The 24090-nt window shown below is 33.8% G+C and overlaps 2 protein-coding genes across 5 annotated transcripts in view; one reads left to right on the top strand and one right to left on the bottom strand.

The window, feature by feature from the left end:
• LOC125051572 (hillarin) overlaps positions 1-24090 on the top strand; it is a 41637-nt gene that overhangs the window by 12024 nt on the left and 5523 nt on the right. For all 4 annotated transcript variants that reach the window (XM_047652118.1, XM_047652029.1, XM_047652273.1 and 1 more), the window contains exons 4-8: positions 6497-6687; positions 22345-22461; positions 22571-22770; positions 23246-23468; positions 23755-23981. In XM_047652118.1, the coding sequence (XP_047508074.1) occupies positions 6497-6687; positions 22345-22461; positions 22571-22770; positions 23246-23468; positions 23755-23981 (958 nt within the window). The remainder of the gene's footprint in view (positions 1-6496; positions 6688-22344; positions 22462-22570; positions 22771-23245; positions 23469-23754; positions 23982-24090) is intronic.
• Positions 17969-19917, bottom strand: LOC125051865 (probable methylcrotonoyl-CoA carboxylase beta chain, mitochondrial). Its single transcript, XM_047652508.1, has one exon. The coding sequence runs from the start codon at positions 19838-19840 to the stop codon at positions 18167-18169; it is 1674 nt and encodes a 557-aa protein (XP_047508464.1). The 5' UTR covers positions 19841-19917; the 3' UTR covers positions 17969-18166.

Here is a 24090-nt window from a genome sequence, read left to right on the forward strand (position 1 = left end):
TTAGCCCCCTTTAAATATAAAACAATATTAAAATAGGTATAAACGCATCTGTTAATGTATTTGATTGTCTATTTTTGAAAACGCTTGCACAGAATAAAATTTGATCAAACCCGGTCTGGGTTATATAAATACCATAGATAATGGTTAGTTGTGGATATTTTATTTAGGCGATTTCGTAAAAATATGCCCCCATGTTTTGGTTTCAATATTTATTTATTCAAGCTTGAAAGTATACATTATTTTTTTTCTGAAAATAAATGGAAATTAGTAAGTTCATCAGTGACTTTACTGTGACTTTTTTGATACAATAGCAATAATTTGAAGTTTTTCTAATACGAGGTCGTAGGTTCGATACCCGCAGACCCAAAAAGGCGACGGCGTATGTCAGGCACAGGATCACCTACTTGCCTATTTGATTGATAAATGATCATGAAACAGATACAGAAATCTGGAGCTTAGAGCTTTTTAATTTATCAATGTATGCTCAAACTTTAAAAAAATATATAAATTTATATAGTATACTTTGAGTAAAACTTAATGAGACATTTGATTTCGATTTCGACTAAAATTCGAAGGTATTATCTTTTTTTACCTGTAACCGTTTGACAGTTGACAATTTACTTGTCGATGAACCCTACGGAGATAAATGATGTCTATTTGTTATACGCTATTAGACCTTTTTAAACCGTCAACTATATGGGTTTGTCGTACTATCGATACCAATGTTCTTAGCCCATAAACATTGAAACAATACAACTGACCTTGTATTTCAAGGCTCGTCACGGTTCACTGACCACACACTAAGGCTAAACTTAAAATAAACAAGATCTCAAAAATTCCAAGTCATCTAGGTCTGATTGATGTAATAACACACTATAATAGGTATTTTAATGCATGAACGTCCCTGATTGGTTTATTCTGAATTTGAATTTGATATTGGAACATTGATTTGATTTGGATGTCACGGATGTATTTACACCACTAGTTATTCTATTCTGTGTATGTCAACGCATATTTGGTAATAGAATATTAAGACAAGACATTTATAAGAAGAAAGGAGTTAATAATAATAATAGCCTTCATTGCTGTAAAGTACTTATCATAGTACATAAAAATGTGAAGTACTATAAACACTAATAAGCCGCAAGGCAAGCCGGTTAATTTCTGTTTTACAGTTTGTCCTTGGAAATAAACCTCCTCTAAAAGCTTCCACTCTTCTCGGTGTCTAGCTTTACATAGCCACATAGGGCCAGCTGCTCTACTTATATTATCTTCCCATCTTTTTATTTGTCTTCCTCGTTTTTTTTTTGTCATAGCGAGGAGGCCATTTCGTCGCTTTTTCCGTCCATTTATCTTTGTCTTCTCTCATAACGTGTCCTGTCCATTTCCATTTCAATATTTTACTAGAAGTAACAGCATTTGTAAACTTTTTCATTTCTTTTACTTCTTCTAGTTTTACTCTTCTCTTTCATTTCAGACCTAGAACACTCCTTTCGTTTCTATTTTTACATCATCAGCTCTTAGCTTGCTTTCTTGTTTATCAGTGAGTAAAAAAAAGGGGTTACATTCAATATTTTCAATCACATACATTAAACGGTAGAACTTTTATAAATTTAGACAATACTATAAGCAATTTTTTGAATTATTCAACCTATAGCTGAGATATCAACAACAATACATATACAGAGAGATTCACCCAATACCGCCTGCCGTAGACCAGAATAATAATGATAAATCGTTTATTTGCTATTTGCATAGAAAGTGGTGCATTTAGATTGAATAATTATAAAAAAACCGGCACGCAAATATCATATTAATTATCATAATAATAATAACAGTTAAGCTATTTATAATAGTTAATGAATACTGTCATGGAATTCTGTTCTGCTGTGAATTTCGTTAATTGTATGCACTGAAACAAGTTTGTACATAGCTTGTATGGAAACACTTCGCCAAAACTTCGGAATACATTTTCAAAGACTTTAGTAGCGTGCAAGCATTTTTAGAACGTAAACGCGACAATAAATCTCAAACTATCTCAAATCAGTGAAGCAAGAATCCAGTCGGACTTCCGAAGAAGGCACCAGCGGTAAGCACTCGGAACTCGTCAAGTCTCGCTAATCTTCGGCACTAAGAGAGATATAACCCATACGAGCGAAAGAGATAGAACTTGCAAGAAGGCCGCATTCCTCAATACAGCCCAGTGACCTAAAGCTAGATTGTGGACCTGTGTTTTGACCTATGCTAAAACGTAGCGTGAGAAACAGTCATTTCACGCCCAAATTTATTAACCGCTGCTGTTAATTGTATTAGAAATTGTAAGTCAGAAGCTTGGGCAACGCGATCTATAAACGTATATTCTATGCTTTGAAATTTTTACTTTTATTGCACGCGTATATGAGAATGTTGTGTATGCTTCCTTGACTCAAGGGCATTTGACTGCGTACACTGAGATCACTTGTGGAACATCCTTACGGAAACGGGAGTTCTAATTTTAGAACGGCATATCGGTTGTGAGGAACAACCAGGTCATTTCAAATCCATTTAAGCCTGAAAGGGGAGTGCGGCAAGGCTGCATATTATCTCCATTATTGTTTAATAGATATGTGGAATTTATAATGCGAAGAGCCCTAGATAGATGAGAGAATGGAGTATCCATTGGTGGAGTAAATCAGCAAACAAATTTAAATATTAACATAGTAAACAACCGTGATAAGCTTATTATTCTACTTACGTGTATTTTCTTTTAAATATAACAGGCTTCATCGTATCAGTCATACTAGGCACTAAATTCATTCTAATCGGTCGCGCTCTTTATTTCTTTAGATCGTTTCCCTTCTCTGCCATGGGGGTCCCGTATCTGCCCCGTCTTCAAGCCTCTGCGTCTGGGTGATGGGCCTGCTAGGGCCTTTACTTGTCAATATCAAGCTTATCATAGTAGTTCAAAATATTAAAAACGCACATCAGATATTACATAGAAACTGTAAAATTATAATTAGGTAAACATAGTAAAACCTAAAAACCATAATTAAAATTTCAGAAATTATATTACTTATTTTCAAAGGAGGCATTCACTTACGTACTCGAATATAAAAGCGTATCTGTCTCTCTCTAGTGTGTTAGTACACAATTACCATAAAAATCACGTTACCACCTCTTTTTAGGTTAAAAAACCAATTGCATAGTTTCACAAGAAAGTTATGATATAAAAAGTGGACGAATGCTTGCATACATCTTTGTAATGGCCACTTACATACACGCACTTTGTTACTAAAAGATGTTTAACAATAATGTTCATTTATGCCCGAGCTTTATCAGCGTCTGTTCTCAACAGCACAATATCGCATCCTTACATTGTCCGGACACGTATCTCGGCGTGGAGATCAATCCATACGCCTAGTCGTCCAAGGAAAGGTGGTCTCTAGACCGCGCGTTGGATTGTCCAGATCAAGTCTGCCGTAGGAAGTTCAGTCATTGAGTGCAGCAGGATGAATAGGCAACGATGGCGAAACGTTCTGAAGCGCGTTACAGCCGCCCCTTATAATATTACTACTACATAGCGATTACGATTGCTCTGTCAAGAGTGTACCGAATAAGATGAGCTTTGTCAGCCTTCGCCCTAGTGGTTGCATCGCTGTTTGTGGGACGTCTGGTACGAGCTGAGGTGTTCTTTATTGAGGGACACACTACCTGACTAGCATAGGGCTCTTAATGTAGACTCAGACTCTCCGGGTAAAGCTCGACTTCCATAGCGCAGTCCTCATTACAATTCCGTTCTTAGTACTTTCTGTAGAAACATACTCGTAGAGTGCAGAGGAACTATTGTAAGGAAACCGACATCGTTTAGACCCAAAAAACAGCTACTTACCCATAACATGGTTAATGTAAAAAATATATTACGTTCGGGGTTAGTAAGAACTTTTACATTACATTTAGTATACGTTTGTAGTTAGTTTACATTACATTTATATATTTTTTTTTAATAATTAGTTGATTTTTATCGCAAATAAAAAATGCAGGATATATCAATCAATTGCTTGTCCGTTTTAAATTTAAATTTTAACATCCTCTTTCGTAAGATCACCCACTAAGGGCCGCATTCCTAAATGTGTATTTTGTAAAATACTCTAAATAAATTTACACAACTTGACCGGCTTAAAAACCTAACACGGTATTATGCCTTCCTAGAACGTGAGCTTATGGTCTATGGATATCTTAACCACAGTGTATAGACGCTAGAAATACGGAGATATTTGATCTTATCATTCGTTAATAGGAATATGTGATTTCTCTTTCACCTTCATAAAGGATTTTTTCCAAACGATGACTAAAAAAGGTGCAAAGTCTACAAAAGAACAACTTCTATAACATTTTAGCACAATGCTGTCTATGATCACGTGTCACAGATATCCTACTGGCAACTTATATTCACGACACTACACTAGTTTCACTAACTAAAAAGGTTTAGTTCTCTTCAAGTGTCTCCATCGTATAAAGAAGTTGGATTACCTCAACATTGACATGATGATGTAGTCTGCTTAAATTCTTCTTCTTCAGTCGCACTCTTTATTTCTAAAGGTCATGTTAGTGGCACCGCACAACTTATTCCACTCTCCCCTGTCTTCGGCAATCTGTTTAGATGAGACGTATTTTGAGGCATAAAGGTCAAACATGTAAAATGGTTTAAAACGGCATAAGAATAACATTACATGTTAACAGAAAAAAACCATTGTTTTTTGTATATTTTTTGCGTGAATATATAAAGTAAATTCATATAGTAATATATGTATATATATAATACATAAGTAAATTAATATAAAAACGACAACTGTTCTTGTATTCAAATTTGTTTAGCTATGAAAATACATAGTAAACTCTATCTTAAACAAAAGCCCGTACAAAGTAAATAACGATAAAATATCATTTGCTTCTGTGCTTTACGGTACCTGTGTTTATTTTATTAGATTCATCTTTATCATTCATAATAAAATAAATTAGTGGCGTTACAACCTTTTTAGGTCTTGCTCTCTGAATCTGTTTCATGATCATTTTTAAATCTAATAGGCAAGTAGGTGATCAGCCTCCAGTGCTTGACACACGCCGTCGACTTTTTGGGTCTAAGACATGTCGGTTTGTCATGCTTTCCTTCACCGTTCGAGCAAATGTTAAATGCGCACATAGAAAGAAAGTCCATTGGTGCACAGCCGGGGTTCGAACCTACGACCGCAGGTATGAGAGTCGCACGCTGAAGCCACTAAGCCAACAGTGCTCTATCGCTATCTTTCTTAATACGATGTCATAAATAAAACCTTCTTTTGTACAACTAGAAATTAGTAAACTATATTCGAACGGTCGTTGGCACGATTCAAACCGCTAAACGAAACTAATACTTCAATCAATTGATCAAGACTCATATTTCTTTAGATAGCTGGAATTGTTTACGTAACGTAAATTATGCTAGTAGTACCTTAGTTTTGAATGGAGGTTCTGGTTAACTATGATTTCTGTTATGAAACAGTATGGAGAAATACTCATTTGAAATTGAAAAAATATATTAATATAAAATTAGAGACGATGGCAAGCCGAATTGGAAGTCTTTGAACCCTTGGAGGATGGGACGGGCTTTAGTATGGGATGCTACCTGTGTGGACATGATAGCCCCGTCTTACCACCGTCTTAAAAACAGAGCAGGCGGAAAAGAATATAAGTCTTTACTCCAACTTTGCTTTTTTTCTCCTTGGAGTAGACTCATGGGCCGTGGTGTTCAAGTAACTGGCGCTAATTAAAGATTTAAGTAGCCATCTGGTAGATAGCGGAGCTGATGCTTGCCTCCCTCATCGATTAAGTGTTGCAATACACTGCCACAGGGACCAAACTTTTATTCATTATTATTATTAATGCAATATAGGTTTAGATTATTTTATAACTATTGAATTTAAATTAAAAATGTAACAAATGTCGTCCAGAAGAGTTGACCATACAGAAAATCGTACGCGGCGTGAGGCGTACCCTTAATGCTGTATAACTACTCTTAGTTTTTTATCTAAATATAGTAACGTTAAACAATTTATATACATATTGGTCGCAAACTATTTGTTTAGCAATTACGGCTTAAACTGAAAGAGCTTTTATCGTGTTGTATCGTTTTGTTTGTGTAAAACAAGTATATAAAGAACCGTATGACGTACACTAAATGCAAAAAACGCAAATCTACATCTGTTACATTGAGATATTTGTAATTGGCAAGTATCGCCCTTCAGTAACATACCTCGTTGATTTTTGAGAGCAACTCCTCTCGACTTTCCTTCGCCGTACGATCAAGTATTATAGAAAGAAGAATCCATTGCTTTGCACGCCAGTGCTAACAAGTAGCTCTTTTTAGTGTATATACTTTTGTTTAAAAAAATCCATTTATTTTACGGGAATACCGAAACGTTAAAAGTTAAAGTTTAACTTTAAATAGAACTACTAATAAATAACAAAAAATCTTTTTCAGTGTCACCAATCAGAGCCACAAATGGCAACAGCGTGCAAGCGTCCCCAGCGCGTGAGTTGTCAAGAGATACTCCAGACTACCAATATGGAAGGTTCGACGCAAGCGCATTACACATCGCACACGCTCTAAAACAGACAGAGCTTCAAAAGGCCTACCATAGACCGAGAGAGAAACCCATTGATTGCTATTTGGTAAGTCACTAACTGCGCCATTTTTTTATATCACTTGCCAACATTGTATAGTGTTTTAATACGGTCGGATATTTGGAAGTTATAATCATTTCGAGTATAAAAACAATTTTTTTCTGGATTGGCAAAAATACGTTACAGAATTTTTGTATTAATTTTCTGGAGTTCACCACTGCCGTATTACCAGATTTCGGCTTGACCTTGGGACATTTACATCCCGTATACGAATTTCAAGCATTTATTGGTTGGTTATTGGTTTGTGGATTCCGTTTCCGCACTTTGACTATCAATAGTTCCGTTGTGCGTAAAGTCCTGGCTAACTAAGCCAGCCAAACTCTTTCCATAAGCACAGAAGCTTCCTGGGCACTTCGCAGGCTTCACGGAGCGACCTCACTCCGACGATTTCTGCACGTAAATTGAAAGCATAGCCTATGCGCAGTTTTAGTGTACATATTATGTTAAGTCTCTCAGTGACATTAAAACATAATCTAATTTTATGTATGTAATATTAATTAGGAACTTATTTCGCAGTCATAGGTTAATTATAATTTGAGACACGTTTCGCGTTGCATTAACATCAGGTGAAATAAATTTAGATTAAAATTGGCCTAGATTGACCAATTTGAGAAATCGTGACGAAAAGCTTAAATGGTAATAGTATTTAGTATTAGCAAAACTTCTTGAAAGCTGTCTCTATCTATAATAATATATATAAAAAATTATTTGAATCTAATTTCATCGGATATATTTTTAAATAAATATGTAAAATATACAAATGAAACTACTTTTTTATAGTAATCAAAAATAAACCAACAACTTAAAATAATAATATAATTCATAATACCTATTAAGCTCGCCGCAGAGAAAACTTTCAAATGATTCTTTTTTAAGGCTATTCTTTAAAAAGTGTTATTGCTAAAACCTTTCCTCTTGGTCCTTACATATGTGAGGGACAAAAAGTAGATTAAAAAAATATATTATACTTCATGTACCGTGTATTTGTATCATTGCTATATCTATGCACTTTTGCCATCTTATATGTAGTTCATTGATTTACTAAAAAAAACATTCGGACGGGTATCAATAAAATCTTTGAAGACGGTTTCGACTGCCCCAGTAGAGTTGAATTTTTTACCTTGCAAGAAGTTATCCAGATTTCGAAATAAATGGTAATCTGTTGGAGAAAGGTCCGTGGAGTAAAGTCAGTTGTAATTAAAATATAATTGAATTTTATAAACCTCTTATTGGAGGGTGTAGACCTCCAGGCGTTTTCATCCCTGTGTATCTACATTTCTTATCGTCTACGATATAAGAAAAACGATTTAAAAGAATCTACAACATATGCTTTCATTTTTGGCGCTAGTGAATAAAACATGCAAAACTCTTACGGTGAAAACCGGACAAAGATATTTTCTATTTGATAAAGTTAATACCTTGTGAATGAATCATTCAGTGTCGTCGAAGTAATGAAGATTCCAGTGAGGTTCTTTGAAATCGCAGTTCCGTTAACAAGTAGATCTTGTACTACTCTCATGTTACCACAACATAAAATTGTTGTAATAATTACCATAGAGTAATAAAATGTCCACTTATTTAGCACGAGAGTGTATCAAGTTATAATCTACGTATAGTATGATCAAAAGAAGTCAATTTTGTATTTAATTACCGACCTAACATTTATTACTAACGAAAAATACACACAAAATAATAAAAATCAAAAAAGATTAAAAACAAAAAAATATGGAAAGAAATTAGAAAGAGAAGACAATAGTTTGCGCCTCAGACGTAAAAAAAGAAAAATAAGGTAAAAATAATAATAGTAAAAATTAACAGTGAAAGTAAAGAAGTCTTGGAAGATTTGTTTGCAAAAATATAGTAAATAAAGAAATAAAAATAAAATATTGTTAATGAAACTACTATAAGAAATAGATAAATAAATTATGTTATTTTATTATATCTTTACAAGTATATCTATATTAAGCAAAAAAGGCGTCCGCTAGGTAAACATAAACGGTATTTTATTTACCTAAGTCAACCTTACCTAAAATTTTGGTTAATCACATAAATGCATAGATCTAAACATTAAATTGTCCTTGTTATGAATAAAAAAAGACTTAGAGTAGAGTCACAATTTACAATCGTTTAAATATACTCGTATAATGTAAAATTATAATAAAAGAGTCGTTAATTATATTGGTATATAACTTAGCAAGATTCAGGTGTGGTAGGAAAAGACTTAAAAAACTACAGCTTAACTTATTTGCGAAAAAAAACATCATTTTCCCCGCCTTAATTCCGATGGGTTATACAGCTTTTCGTTAAAAGACAATCCGACATATAATTAAAAAAAACTTCGGACCACTAGTTCCTGTATAAACAAAAATCTGTGGCGCTACAACCTTTTTCGCTCTGGGCCTCAAATTTCTGTATCTGTTTCGTGATCATTTGTCTAATAGGCAAGTAGGAGATCAGCCTCATGTGCCTGACACACGTCGTCGAATTTTTGGTCGGAGACAAGCCGGTTTCCTCACCGTTTGAGTGAATGTTAAACACATAGAAAGTCCATTGGATCACAGCCGGGATCGAACCCACGACCTCAGGGATGAGAGTCGCACGCTGAAGCCCCTAGCCCAACACTGCACAAGCAAGTATAACCTTTAAAATAGTAGAATCTATGGATTCCTTCCATAAGGTTTTTTTGAGCTACCTTTGTAATTTGCAATCACACCGTATTAGTAGAAAATATTACATATAATGAAAGTTGTATAAAGAAAGTGTCACCCATGTGACATCTGGACAGTTCAGTCAAGGTTGATTTGTGTTAGTTTCACTGTCGTTAAAGTGGTAATCGGTTTTAATGGTATGTGAGTGTAATAATACCCGCAGATCTTTGCGCGATAAGTGCGAAGAAGTTCTGGAACTTTAGAAAAGCTTTAATTTGCAATAAGCGTACATCAAGCAATATAAAATAGTTTTTATATAGAGACAACAATTTCCTCAGCCTATTAACATTTCATAGACATTATTATATGTTGGCTAGACGTAGAAGAGAAGGTTATTTGTGTTCTTGGTATGTGAACACCGCTTTGAAGACTGGTTATTAATATCATATCAATGAAAATGATATATTATTTGGTAGGTGAATCGAAGACGTAAAATATTATATTATTTAAATATTTATTCACTGACTACGCTCTGCCCCAAAATTGTATAATCTAAAGTTTATCCGAAACGAGGAACTCCTACGATAAGTTTTTATTATACTTATTTCAATTACGGTATTTATAATGTAATTATTTTTGTCGTTATGGCAACCACAGTCAACAGAAACAAATACATTGTTGCCTGCAACTGCAAAGTCGCCCACATATTTGGAACTAGATCAAATATCACCCGGTGCAGCCTGTGTATGAGTGGGTGCACGGCCTTGCGCCTACGCACAATTCATGCTTATTTGTATAAAAATAATATACTATTTTAATTAGAATGAAAAATGTGTTTATAAAAGGTAAAAAAATATTTTAAGTTAAAGGAATAACATAAATTGTAATGTGTTTTGTGTGTTTATAAGTTAGGTATTTTTACTGAAGTTATCAAAAATAATTTTCAGTATTTAAAAAAAAAATACCTGCACTGTTTCAATTAATAATAATAACTTGTTTGATTCTATATATTTGATTTTATCCATATGTAGTTACTAACAATTCGGTCTTAGTTGCTATCTTATTATTAGTTTTTAAATAAAGCAAAAAGCTCAAACATGTTCAGTAAACCAACTTTTTATGCGTGTTCTTGGTCAGGATATCACTGGTGTTATCCAAATTAAGACGCGTTTGGTTATTATAATTTTACAATTAATAGCTTTGGAGGTACGATACAAGACAGTGAAAAGTACTTATACTTATTAAGAAGAGATTATTAGTTGACAAGATAAAATTTATTAGTAAAAAGACGAGAAAACAACTTCTTTATACACGTCAAATACTATATCTTTCTATTGGCCCCGCACACTGTATATACTTTTTTTTTATAGAACAAAGGGGCAGGAGGCTCACCTGATGTTAAGTGATACCGCCGCCCATGGACACTCTCAATGCCACAGGGCTCGCGAATGCCCTTTTAAGAATTGGTACGCTCTTTTCTTGAGGGACCCTAAGTCTAATTAGTTCGGAAATACGTCAGTGGGCAGCAATTATATTATTATTTCAAGTTCTCCAGGCTTTTTATTTCTTAATTTTTTAGTATTACAAAGTCTTTCAATCAAAGTCGTTTAATAAGATGTTATATAAGGTCAGATCTATGCGAGGTTCATTACGTGGTGTAATACAATCCATTGTTATGATACCGTTAGCGTAGTAGCGGAGCGTATAGCGGCATATCATATCTGACCTCGTTCGTAAATACTTTTTGGTTGTTTTGTTGAATTTGACTGTTAGAAAAAAAGACCTTTATAGTGTCGTACGATTTTTACTTAAAATTATTAAAAAAATTACTAACATTTCAACAAACTTAGGAGCTTTAAATTATATGTACCTGTATGTTCAGTGGAGCGTTTATTTACAGACAAGTCAGCTTTCCGTGTTTTCAAAATACTTAAAGTAAAACAATTATAATAATCCAGAGGCGCTACAACCCATAAGGTTCTTGGATTAAATCCGATTATTAATTAACTTTCAAGACAATCAATCATAGACGAGTAGGTGATCAGCATTGTTTGTCATGCTGGTTTCCTCGCGATGTTTTCACCGTACTTAAAGTTAAAACTATTTTGCTAAACTAACACTAATGTTGAAATGGGTATAATTTAATTCACAACCTAAATGCACTCAAAATCAATTGTTAGCAATTCAACGTTGAAATATTAGAATACTAACATTTATTGGCATTCAATTTAACAAGTTATAGTTTGTCATTTGTTACTTCAATTTTGAAAATTCCGCAAAGCATATTTAAATTATTTTATACAAATAATGAGTAGGAAACCATCGGCATTTTCTAATATGCTATATTAGAAAATGATATATATATGTAAGGCTAAACTGGTATGTCTTTAGATTGTAAAAGGTATTATTTTTTATTTAATATCGACAGTCTTATTAAAAGAAAACTAAGAAGTTTTTTTTTAATTTCTCATCAAAAAAATTTCAAAAAGAGATAATTAAATAAAATTTAAACCACGACGCTCACACAAACTGCGTGAATCAGAAATTAAAATTTAAAAACAATCAATTAAAATTGAGAAAGATACAATATATACACATTTTTATATATAAGATTCATTCGAAGCCAATCAATCATTTATCGTTTAATAATTCATCTTTAACTTGTATAACTAATAATTCATATCTGTGAACATTATACACGAACACCCGGCGTGCCGTGAGAACTGTGTACCGTTATACAAACGTATAATTCATATGCCTGAGCTTCTACAAAAGCAGGAAACTGTTGGAATGTCAGTAAAAAAATATATTGTCATAATGTCCAGTGTACTCGCACGTTTTTATAAAAGGGAGCTAACGTCGGGAGGAAAATGTAATATTCCAAGGGATATATTGTACCAACTAGCTGTGCAGTGCAGTTACTGTTTTAATTGACAACACGTAAAAAAACTTAATTAAAACCTTATCGCGTTAACAGTAAGTATAGACGTTGACAAGGCGGATATTGAAGTCTCCTAAATAAGTGTTTGTCAGTTTAAAGTAAAATACTCATCGGCTCTTTTAATTCACGCTGCAATATTTATGGACATATTAATCCAGACCACGAAACTCGGACAAACATTTATAATCAAGTTAAATTTTTATATAAAATATAATAGATATTCCGAGCTCCAACGTAGCAATGTAATTCAGGCAAGGAGGAAAAGTATCTGCCCCATGATTCTTCACCTAATGTGAAGGTTATATTACCTAGATGGGGCAGAGGGAGACAACAGAGAGTCTCCATCGCGTTCGGTCTTGAGCCTCGTATTTCACCTCGCTCCAAGTCCTCGCGCCTTGCAGATGAGGCGAAGAGCCGGAAAGGCTCTTCGCCTCATCTGCAACTGTACGACGCCAGGTTTGCTTGGGACGGCCACGCTTCCACTTTCCTTGCGGGTTCCAATTAAGCGCCTTCTTGGGGATATGATTGGAATATCTTCGAAGTGTATGGCCTATCCATTTCAATGCGTCGCCTCATCAATGATTCTTATGTTTCATAAAAGCAATAGCTTTAACATTAAGATTTAGATGTTTTTAAGGGGTTATTACTTTATTTATTATACACCTTAGATTTTTAAAGCACATTCTTGTTAGCGATGTTTTTTGATACATAGTTTACCTGCCTACTTGACTACAATTAGCTATGGAGGCGGTATGAAAGATATGAATTACAATATAACATAATTCAAGTAGAAACATGTAGATTTGATAATCGCAAGTATAAAGCGCCGATAGGATCGTGGGTGCAATTTAATTGGCAAATGATTATAATTTAAATACATGTAATATGTAGGCATTGGGAATATATTCCTTGATAATTTTGAAGCCTATTATTTCCTATTTAAGTTAAATTATATATAATATACTAGCTGACCTGGCAAACGTCGTTTTGCCAGGTATATCATTTATAATAAAAAATAGGGGTTGATCGTAAAGGGATGAAAATTAATTATTTATTATTATTTTTTAATGCTGTATCATAAAAAAAATAAGAAATAAAAATTTATCTAAGAATGAAAAAAAAAAATTAGGGGTGGACTACCCTTAACATTTAGTGGGATGAAAAATAGATGTTGTCCGATTCTTAGACATACCCAATATGCACACAAAATTTCATGAGAATCGGTCAAGCCGTTTCGGAGGAGTTTAACTACAAACACCGCGACACGAGAATTTTATATATTAGATATACATATATTTTTTTCTAAACACAATTTTTTAACTTCTTATAAATTTTAACAGCATACGCAATGCTAACGCGCCTCAGTACATGAGTGTGTGTGTCGGTGGGTCTATGTGAGTGAATGAGTGAGTGTGACGAAAATCTAAGAATATGATTTAATCAAAGATTCGAGCTTTATATATTAAATGGAGATAATTAATTATTACTAACCTTGGCAAGAACAAGTAATCACGGAATGATTTCAATAGATGCACTGTTTTGCTATTTAAATTAGCATTCGTAGGTCATTTCAAGTCTTGGAACACATCTGCTCTTTGTATGCAAATATTAGATGTGATAGTCATTATTAATTTTATAGTGTACGCATGTTTCTTTGACTATTAAGCTGTTAAGATAATACATTTTCTATATGCACTGTCATAAAAAGAATCGCTAGAACCCTTGGTCTTTACCTTAGATTTCTGTATCTGATTCGTGATTTGATGATGATGTATTCCTACACCGTCAGAGATTTCAGATGTCAGAGATAAATTCGTTCAAAACTATGACTTCAGGAATTACAGTTTTATAAAAGTGCAATCACAATTCGACGAAAAGAGACAGTGTTATTACGGCTTATAGATAACTTTTTCTCTGATAGACGTAATGTTATACAACCGTCTTAGATAAATTAGCTATCTAATACAATATTATTACAATTCGAACCGGAAGTTATAGCGAGCGAGCTAGCGAAAAAACATACAAACTCTTTTGATTACATTAGGATAAGATCAAAATTAGCTTATAGAATAAGCGATAGTTGCATTTTTATTTCAGTATAACACTTAACTAAATAAATAAATCTTGAACTGAAAATCATGATTTTATATTTTATTAGTTTTAATTGTATACTTGGATATATTTTTACGTAATAGCATCTGGCCCAAATAACCAGAATTCTCAAAACAACTTAGTCTAAAGTATTTTTCCATGTTACAATTTTTAAAACGGATTTACGATATCGCGGCTAATTTTTCAATCGATTAAGTAAATTGCACCTTAATTGAGATATAAATTAAAATTGTGAATTGAGGATTTGTGTTAATGACGAACATTTGATAGGTTCTAATTATTTATTTACGTTTTTATATAGAATAAACTTTACGTACTAAGCATACACAGTAACTTTTTAAATATTTTAAACTACGTTTTACTGTTCTCACTTAATCTATTTTCACCTTTTTTTTAAATGGGGTGAAAATGCGCTTAATCAGGCCCGCACGATGGATGTTGAGCTTGACGCGGAAACTGTGGGGCTGGGTCTACACTCAAAGCCCTCTGCTATTCAGAGGGGAGCGACCACACCACCACACACTACATCAGCTCGATTTGACATGACTTTAGTTTAAAGATTGCAATTAATCGGATTTGGTTTTTGTGAAAATATTTGGTATTAAATTAAAATTCTCGAAGGAAATTTCGTTATTTACGAGTCTTGCAGTGACGCTTTATGAAATTCTGTATTTAAATAACTTTTAAGTTTTTATTAAATATAAATTAATTAAGGTACTTAGGATTACAAAATGTCAGTATGAGCATCATCTATCGATGAGTTTTTGTAAAAATCAGCATAATATGAATTTCTGCCAACATTGATTAATAATTAGGTATAATAATAAATGTTATGGTGGTACAATCGAAAGTTCGCATATCGCCACATATAATGGCGTGCACATTTGTCTTAAAATAATTTTAACATGGAATTTATATACAATATTAGTCATATCAATTAGTAAATACTTATATGTATTATGTATAGTGATAAAATATCATATTACTAGCAGACCGGCCAAGCGTTGCTGTGGCTAAGGTTTTAGTTATATTACATAGTAGTAACCTATTCAAGGGAAACGGTAGGAGAACACCAGTCATGGGGACCACAATGCTTTTTTTGGTGGTAATGCCATTAAATTGTAGCTTATTTGAAACGTTGGTACTTTCAACACAGCGCCATCTGTTAGAATTGTGACTATCAAATAATAAACAAATATTTTGATTGAGATGTAAGCTATCCTATCTTTTAAGTTGGATGAAAAAACACACGGTGTGCAAATTTGATTGATATCGGTTCGGTAGTTTAGGAGTCCATAGCGGACAAACAACGTGACACGTAATTTATATATATTAAGATTACAATATATTATAACGTTCATATTAATATTAATTATAATGTTTCACGCAAATAATCATTAATAGAATAATATATTTTTTCCAAAAGTACATGAAGTCGATTTTTAAAAACCAGAGTAGGAAGATCATTCAATGTTTTTGGTAAATTATTATAAACCTTGTTGACTTTACAAAAGGTGTGTTTCCTATACAATTCCAGACTAATAGGCACAGCCAATTTCTCCCCATGTTTACTTCGACAGATGTGTTTTCCCGTTGACTTAAAAATATTTATGTTTTTGTGAACGAATAATTGGATCACATGTGTGTGTACATTTAATTATTTATTAGAATGATTACATATGTGGCGCTACAACGCCTTTATGTTGGCCTCCTACATTTCATAACCAGCTAGACGCCCTATGCATTACCCCCCACCTTTTCTTCTTTAGTTCCGCTAAAGTTGTAAAAATTGTAGATCAAGAAACCCTTAACAAATAGTAAAATAATGTATATTTTTATAAACACGTACTATACGTATTAAGAAATTGTATTTTCTCAATGCACATGTTCTGTTACTACGAACAATTTCATGTCATTATTACGTTCATTAGTTATTACATAGATAATTACTTTCCCGCCAAAAGCGCACGTTATTTATTAACTGTCATAATTTATCTGTTACATTCGGTTGCACAATCGGACGCCAATCACTACGTTAATTAACTTTCTCGAAGTCGTTGATCCCCGGGGTAATAAAAGATTCCTAAACACGTAAACAAAAGAAAAAATACATAAATAATTCCCTCCACACTTTCTAAACTTTGAAAATTTGGTTTAATATTTAAATATAGAAGTTTTCTCTTTGCTGCGAAAAATAAAGTAATGCAAACTCATTTAATTTATTACTACTTTTGATATTCTATAATATAGATAAAACAATTGTTTAATAATAATATTTTAAATAAAAAGCTGGCTCCTGATACACGATCAAATTTAGTAAACAAAAACATTAAACGCATTATTTTTATTGTGTAAAGAATACCACAGCTTATAGACAACTTAAGTTTTTACGTTTGTCATTTGTACTGACCATGTAAACTATAATTGTCTTTGGTGATATAGACAGATGACAGTTTCAATTGGGAATTCAATAAAAACGTTATCTGTAATTGATCACAGCTATTACAGCACAAAATGGAAGAATTAGAAGCAGGGCATGTCCATTCGGCATATAAATCGGTAATTATCTAGTTAGTGTGCGCATCATGGATGGTTTCTTATAAAGAATTCCGAGTAAAAAACATACCACCGTGCTTGGAAAGCGTAAAGATGTAACATGCGGTATTTATGATGTATAGTAGATCATTTATGACTGTCTATGGTATTTTAAATATCGGTTTGATTTGAATCGGTTCGATTCGAACACTCTGTTGTTAATTGTTATTTATCTGTGGTGATGTGTACAAATTGCAACTTATTTTTAAATTTTCGTATGGTTTAAAAACAGGTAATGCTTAGAATAAACTTGGGTTCTGGGTGACTCAATTATTTTACAGCCACAGCATTAATATTTTATTTATCTGCAAAAATTAATAAAACAGACACATAATATGAAATCCCGAAATTCAATAACATCAATATGTTTTGATTTCTCTTTGCTGAATTAAAAAAACCATGACCCAATTACAATCAGTCTGCGTTGCGGTAAAACAAAAACACTTGACTTCACAACAGAACAACCGTTGTATCTAACATGTGAATCGTAGCGTAGTCGGTGCGTACATTTGCATATAAATGTAGTTGCGGATATTGTTTTTGTAGCGCCATTGTTCTTGTTATGATTGCGGTTAACATTCTCTTTCGATTGTCATTAAACTTTAGAACCCTATTTGTCAATTGTCAACGTCAACGACATTGTAGCAAAGACTGCGTTCTATTAGGTGCCGATTTTCCTAATTTTATTTTTATTTTACTGGATTTTTTAATATATATAGCGACAATGAATACAAAACACAAGAATGTTGGTTCATTCTTACGAATAATAATAATAAACAAGAATAAAAAGAAATTAATCTTTTTAGATCAAAGTATTCTACAATCCACTTGAAACACAAATTTCATCAAAATCGGTCCAGCAGTTTAGGAGGAGTTTAATGAAAACAGATGCGCAGAATATTTATATATATTTATACAGAAAGTAGGTCCAATATTATAAAAAGATCGAGATTTCTGTAGTGATACTCTTTGATAACAAAAATAATTTTATTATACTTGCGTTACAGATAATATTTAATAACATTATATTATAAGATCTTATATTTTGAGATTGTGTAATAGATACGTTGAAGTATTATACTTTATTATAATAGTATATGTAATTTGTATATCAGTCTTGAATTCGTACATACCACTGATAAGAGAATTTACATTAATTAACAAACTTATCTTACATTCTGAACACACCAAATTTACTCTCTTTAAATGGCGCATTTAATGCCGCAGATAAACTAAGTCCTATAACTTTTCTTGTATCCCTTGGAGCGAGGATTCCATCGTCCCATATTCTGGCTGTACTAAAGTATGGCTTTCCTTCCATTTCGAATTGATTTTCTAAAGGTGCTCTAACTCTCCTGTCATCTTCTTCAGTCCATACCTTGCCCGACCTCTCTGCTTTATCTTTAGATACTAAAGACAACACAGTCGCCGCCTGAGGACCACCCATCACTGAAATTCTCGCATTTGGCCACATATATAAGAAACTCGGCGAATAAGCCCGACCGCACATACCATAATTCCCTGCCCCGAAACTGCCTCCAACAAGAACAGTTATTTTAGGGCCCTTGAAACAACTCACGGCGGTCACCATTTTCGCACCATTCTTAGCAATACCACCAGCCTCCGCTTCCCTTCCCACCATAAAACCGGTTATATTCTGAAGGAATAGCAACGGTATTTTACGTGCCGCGCAAAGCTGAATGAAATGTGAGCCTTTCAAAGCAGCTTCCGATTGCAATACACCATTATTTCCTATTACACCAACTGGATGCCCATAAATAGAAGCGAAGCCGCATACTAAAGTCTCTCCATAGAGTTGTTTGAATTCGTGGAATCTACTGCCATCAACAACACGAGCTATAACTTCACGGATGTCAAAAGGTCGTTGTATATTTGCTCCTACAATGCCGTGCAGATCGTCGATATCGTGAATGGGTTCATCGACATTCGTAGGGTATATCCTTGCTTTTTGATCATTGTTCCAGTTTAAATTTGCGACTACATTCCTTGCTAAACATAAAGAATGTTCATCGTCCAATGCGAAGTGATCTGTGACTCCCGACTGCCGACAGTGCAGGTCAGCGCCACCTAAGTCTTCAGATGACACGGTCTCTCCTGTCGCTGCTTTGACTAATGGGGGGCCAGCTAAGAAAATAGTGCCCTGTTCTTTAATAATTATACTCTCATCAGACATACTCGGTATGTAAGCTCCTCCTGCTGTGCACGATCCCATCACAACGGAAATCTGGGGTATTCCATCCGCTGACATATTGGCTTGGTTATAAAAAATTCTGCCAAAGTGTTCTCTATCTGGAAACACATCAGCCTGGTCCGGTAAATGAGCGCCGCCCGAGTCGACAAGATAAATACACGGAAGTCGACATTCCTGTGCAATTGCTTGCGCCCGTAGATGCTTCTTCACGGTAATTGGAAAGTATGTTCCGGCTTTAACTGTCGCGTCATTCGCGACGATCATACAATCGCGACCCTGAACTTTGCCTATAGCTGTGACTATTCCCGCGCTCGGAACCTGGCCTTTGTACAAGCCGTCTGCGGCTAACGTGCTTAGTTCTAAGACATCACTCCCTTCGTCCACTAACCGGTTAATCCTGTCGCGTACAAGCAATTTTCCTCTCGCCGTGTGCCTTTTTATCGCCTCATCGGGTCCGCCTTTGACAGCAACGTTTGTTTTTTGACGAAGTTCCTCAACAAGTTCGTCCATTCTATCCTTATTTTCTTGGTAGTAGGGGTCATTTTTATTCGGCTCGCTACCTATAACTGTAGCGCCGTGATATTGCCGATTTTGGTTCTTTAATCGCCGTATACCCCTGAGTAGTTTGAGCATTTTCTCGTTGTGAATTGTAATTATTATACACGACCGGTTGACAAGTTGTTGGCCCGCTACTGACGATAATAAGTACCGTTATCACACTGATTAAATCGTACAAAAACAAATTCGTCGCTCGGGTCGCGGACTTGATAAAAACGCGCATAATGAATGATAATGCCTGCTATTGTTAATAAAATTTATGTAATATTTACTGTCACGACTTGGTCTCCTTTAGGTAATTTAATAGAGTTAAAGAGGTTCGATTAGTAGCAATGAGTTGAATGTTTACTAAATATGTATTTATCATGCGTGTTTATAGCTATAATGGTCCTTTTTGTATTCACAACAAATATGTTCATTCACAATAGCCCGCAATGACCTACATAAGTCGCCAATGATGTAATGACTATTTTGACCAACGTAAAGAATAATACCTTGAATGGTACTCTCGAGAATAAGTAACCGATCCGTTACGTCACTTTACTTATCATCGCGTCATAACCTCGCCCATTTAATTGATTAAATTCATTGATTATATAATTATATATGAACCAGACAGTTAATTACTACTCTTCTGTTCTTGATGTAAAGCTTCATATGGGCCGTTGCTCCACGACATTCTTTAGCGTACCAAGTATATGGAAAAGATGTCATAATTATTAAAGAACTTAAAATGTAAACAAGTTATTTAATCATTTCATATGACCTCTTTAATCGATGACCGCTATTGAATCTTTAAAAGTATGCCTCATAAGTAAGCACATGTTTTGTTTTGAAAGATTTAAGAAAACATTATCGATGTATAGTAGGTAGTACTTAGTAGTATCGAGTTGCAAATTACACTAGTATGACCGGACAAGAAAATTATTATTTTCGCTTTAATTCTTTCACAAATCGATGTCTATGAAGCTTCTGAATTATTTTAAAAGGATGGCAAAGAGTTTCTTGTCAGTCAATGTAAATTTATTCATATAATTTTTATTGACGATAAGTCTACTTTATATAACATATACTCGTACATTTATAAATTGTATTTAATTGATTAATTTTCATTAAAGGCTCCACTGCTTCTATGACATAAACCGACAATTTGCGTAAATTGTTGCAATGTAGTAAACTTTCACGTCTTTTCATGGTCAATTTACTACGAAGGAAATTATGCTTAGGTATAGAGAGTGGAATTTTTATTACCACCTGAAGGCGTACTGTAGTGTCATACGGTAAATAGCCGTGCAGTTAAAACGAACATTTCATCTGAAATGTCAGATTTGGTGCTCTTAAAATTGTAATTTCGCGACAAGTTCGCGTAATTGATGGTGCTAATCTTAAAAAATAAAAGACTGTAAAGCGAACAAACTTACGATTTATTGTAATCGCTGTTGATAGCAAATTGAGTAACCTTTAGTTTTAGATAAAGAAAACTGCATTAAATTATTGCATGCATATTTTCTTTACATAAAATTGGTAAAATCTGATAAATTACCATTAGGTACATTTATTGCGTCCATAGCATAGTTTTTCGTTCAGACCAAATTTTCTTAGTTGGTCAAAGATAGTAAATAATTAAAACAATTCAGTAAGTTCTAAATTTATTTTAATTGACTAAAAAAAGTTGTTAAATGCATTTTACCAGTAAACTTAACTGGTAAGCCGCAAGCTTTTGGCATCTAAACTAGCTACAAAAATCACTGCTATTCCAGTTAAATAACTGATGAATAAAAATACATTTAAATTCTGTATCATTAAAAATAATGTTCCTCATTTAACATATATAATTCCAATCACATGTTCATGCCCAAAAACGGAACTTACGGTCTCATTAAATTTCACTTTTATCATTCAAGGAAATCAAAGTTAAAATCAGTGCAGATTATACAAATTTCACATGGTTTAGGAAGTACAATTGCTTGGGAGTTAGGACAAAATACTGCGCCCATTATTGTTGCGGCTTTTCACACGCAATCTCTTTCTTGTGTCATCAATCAAGACACGCATTTCGTAAACATAGAAAGTTAAATTAAAAAGTGTATTATGGCTATAAATCTCAACACAAGTCCTAGCGATAATTAAAACCGATTAAACGCGACATAACTGTCTTGTGCTGAGTGCTGACCGTCGAAACGAGTATTGGAAATAAAGGTATAAATATTAATTGACCTCTCCTTAGTGAACTAAGTTTGTTGCCGCGCTCCATTATGTGGAACCAACTGCCCGACTTAGGTCGACTTAGGGACCCTTTCCTTCAAGGAAAGAGCGTACCAATTCTTAAAAGGCCGGCAACGCACTCGCGAGCCCTCAGGATTTGAGAGTGTGTGTCAAGTGAGTCTCCCATTGGCCCCCGTGTATATAAAAAAAAAGTTTCAATATCATATCTAATGTGTCGAGTTTTGGATATTAGACATGTCGGTTCACGATGTTTTCTTTGATCCGAGCGAGATGGTAGAAAGGAAAAATATATTTGTCTACTACTGGACTTTGCTTAAAATATAATAGAATTTAATTTAATTATATTTTTACAGGATCGAGATGAACAGACAAAGCTTGAAATGAAACACAGACAGGAAGAAGATGATCTATATAGAAAATTCTCAAAACACAGAGAAGAAGAGAATAGAAGAATTCGAGAGGAGATACAGGTAAAGAATGGTTTTCAATAATATATGTTATGTAATGACTTGAAGCCAGATTGCCCGAATTAAAGAGAATTTCTAAAGAAAATATTAAATATATAAAAAATTCTTCCAGGATGAGTGGGAAAGAGAGCTAGAACGATTGACGAACAGATTTCAGCAAGAGATGCAGATAAAGAAAAGAAGACCTGATTCAGAATTAGGTGCGTTAACGTTACGGCATCAACAGGAAAGAGCAGATCTAGAGAAGAATATGACTTTAAGAAGAGATAAGAAAAAAGAGAGTCTAACTAGAAAGATGCTGGAACATGAAAGGTAAAAATATAAAATTATTCTTATTCCTATTCTTAAAATAAATGTAGATAGTAAATCTTTTTTCAAACTTTTATTTGTGTTTAAATCCATCGGTAGATCTTTTTGTGAAATTCGTTACAAATATTAATATCTGTTGAAATTAAATCTCCTCAGACATAGACATGACTCTTTAAGTAAAGCATGGGTTTATTTATTAGCTATACATAAATATATAAATGTAACTAAAATAAATAATAATAATAGCTTGTTTCAAAATAACGTTCGGAGAAAATAATCAAAATTTCCAGTTTTCTAATTATTTATTTATAAATAAATACCTATATTCGTTAAATTAATAGTACAATTAAAATCAGGAAACTTGATTTGATGATCATGAAGGCAACGGATGGAAAAGGGATTTCCTGAAAACTTTAGTAAGAAAAAAGTTAAAAATTAACAATTATTATCATAGTCAAAATGAAATTATAAATTTCAGAGCTGCGACGGCTGCGTTAGTAGAAAAGCAGAGTCACGAAATGATGGAGCTGATACAGGAGCGAAGGTCTGAATACATGGCAGAATCCTCTCTATACCTCGACGGAGAAGAAGCACCGCCCTACCCTGCTAGGGCTCCTCCACCTCAACCACCTTTAGTCTCTAAGTTCCACATATACACAGACCCTATGGAGTTTTCAGATGTCGATAAAATTGCAATTTCTGTAAGTATACATGATAAATATATAGTTTTATTATGTATCTATAAAAATGTATACTATGAGTGAATTAAACGTGGCTACTCATTAAGTCAAAATGCCTTTGCGTAGCCAACATCAGCAGAATCTATTATTCAATAATTAAAATCAAACAAAACTAAAATTTTTAATTTTTAAATTTACCAATATTACATTCCTCATTTTATTTGAATTGAAAATTTCAGTAATAATATTTCTCATTTCTTGTCATAATCGTTAGCAAGTAATAACTTCCTACCTTCTTAATTTTCAGGTGGCTCAAGAAGATCAAAAGACATTCACGGATCTAGTCCGGCAGTTGGTTGGGAGATGTGCGACGGATGTGGAAAAGGCGCGAACAATCTTCCGTTGGATAACTGTCAAAAATCTCAACAACATACAGTTTGATGACAACCTCCGAGGAGATTCACCATTGGGCCTGCTACGAGGCATCAAACACGGCACAGAGAGTTACCATGTCCTCTTCAAGAGGCTTTGCAGGTAATTTAATACCGCTAGATCCACAGAAGATTCAGACCATTGATCAAACATTTTGAATCTGTTGAACTATATTTTATCTATGATAGGTTACATAGATAACGTATTATGT

The sequence above is a fragment of the Pieris napi genome, chromosome 1 (assembly GCF_905475465.1).
Source record: "Pieris napi chromosome 1, ilPieNapi1.2, whole genome shotgun sequence".
Lineage (NCBI taxonomy): Eukaryota > Metazoa > Arthropoda > Insecta > Lepidoptera > Pieridae > Pieris > Pieris napi.

Excerpts from the sequence above, each read along its gene's own strand:
- LOC125051865 (XM_047652508.1), bottom strand. The coding sequence starts at position 19,840 with ATGCTCAAACTACTCAGGGGTATACGGCGATTAAAGAACCAAAATCGG.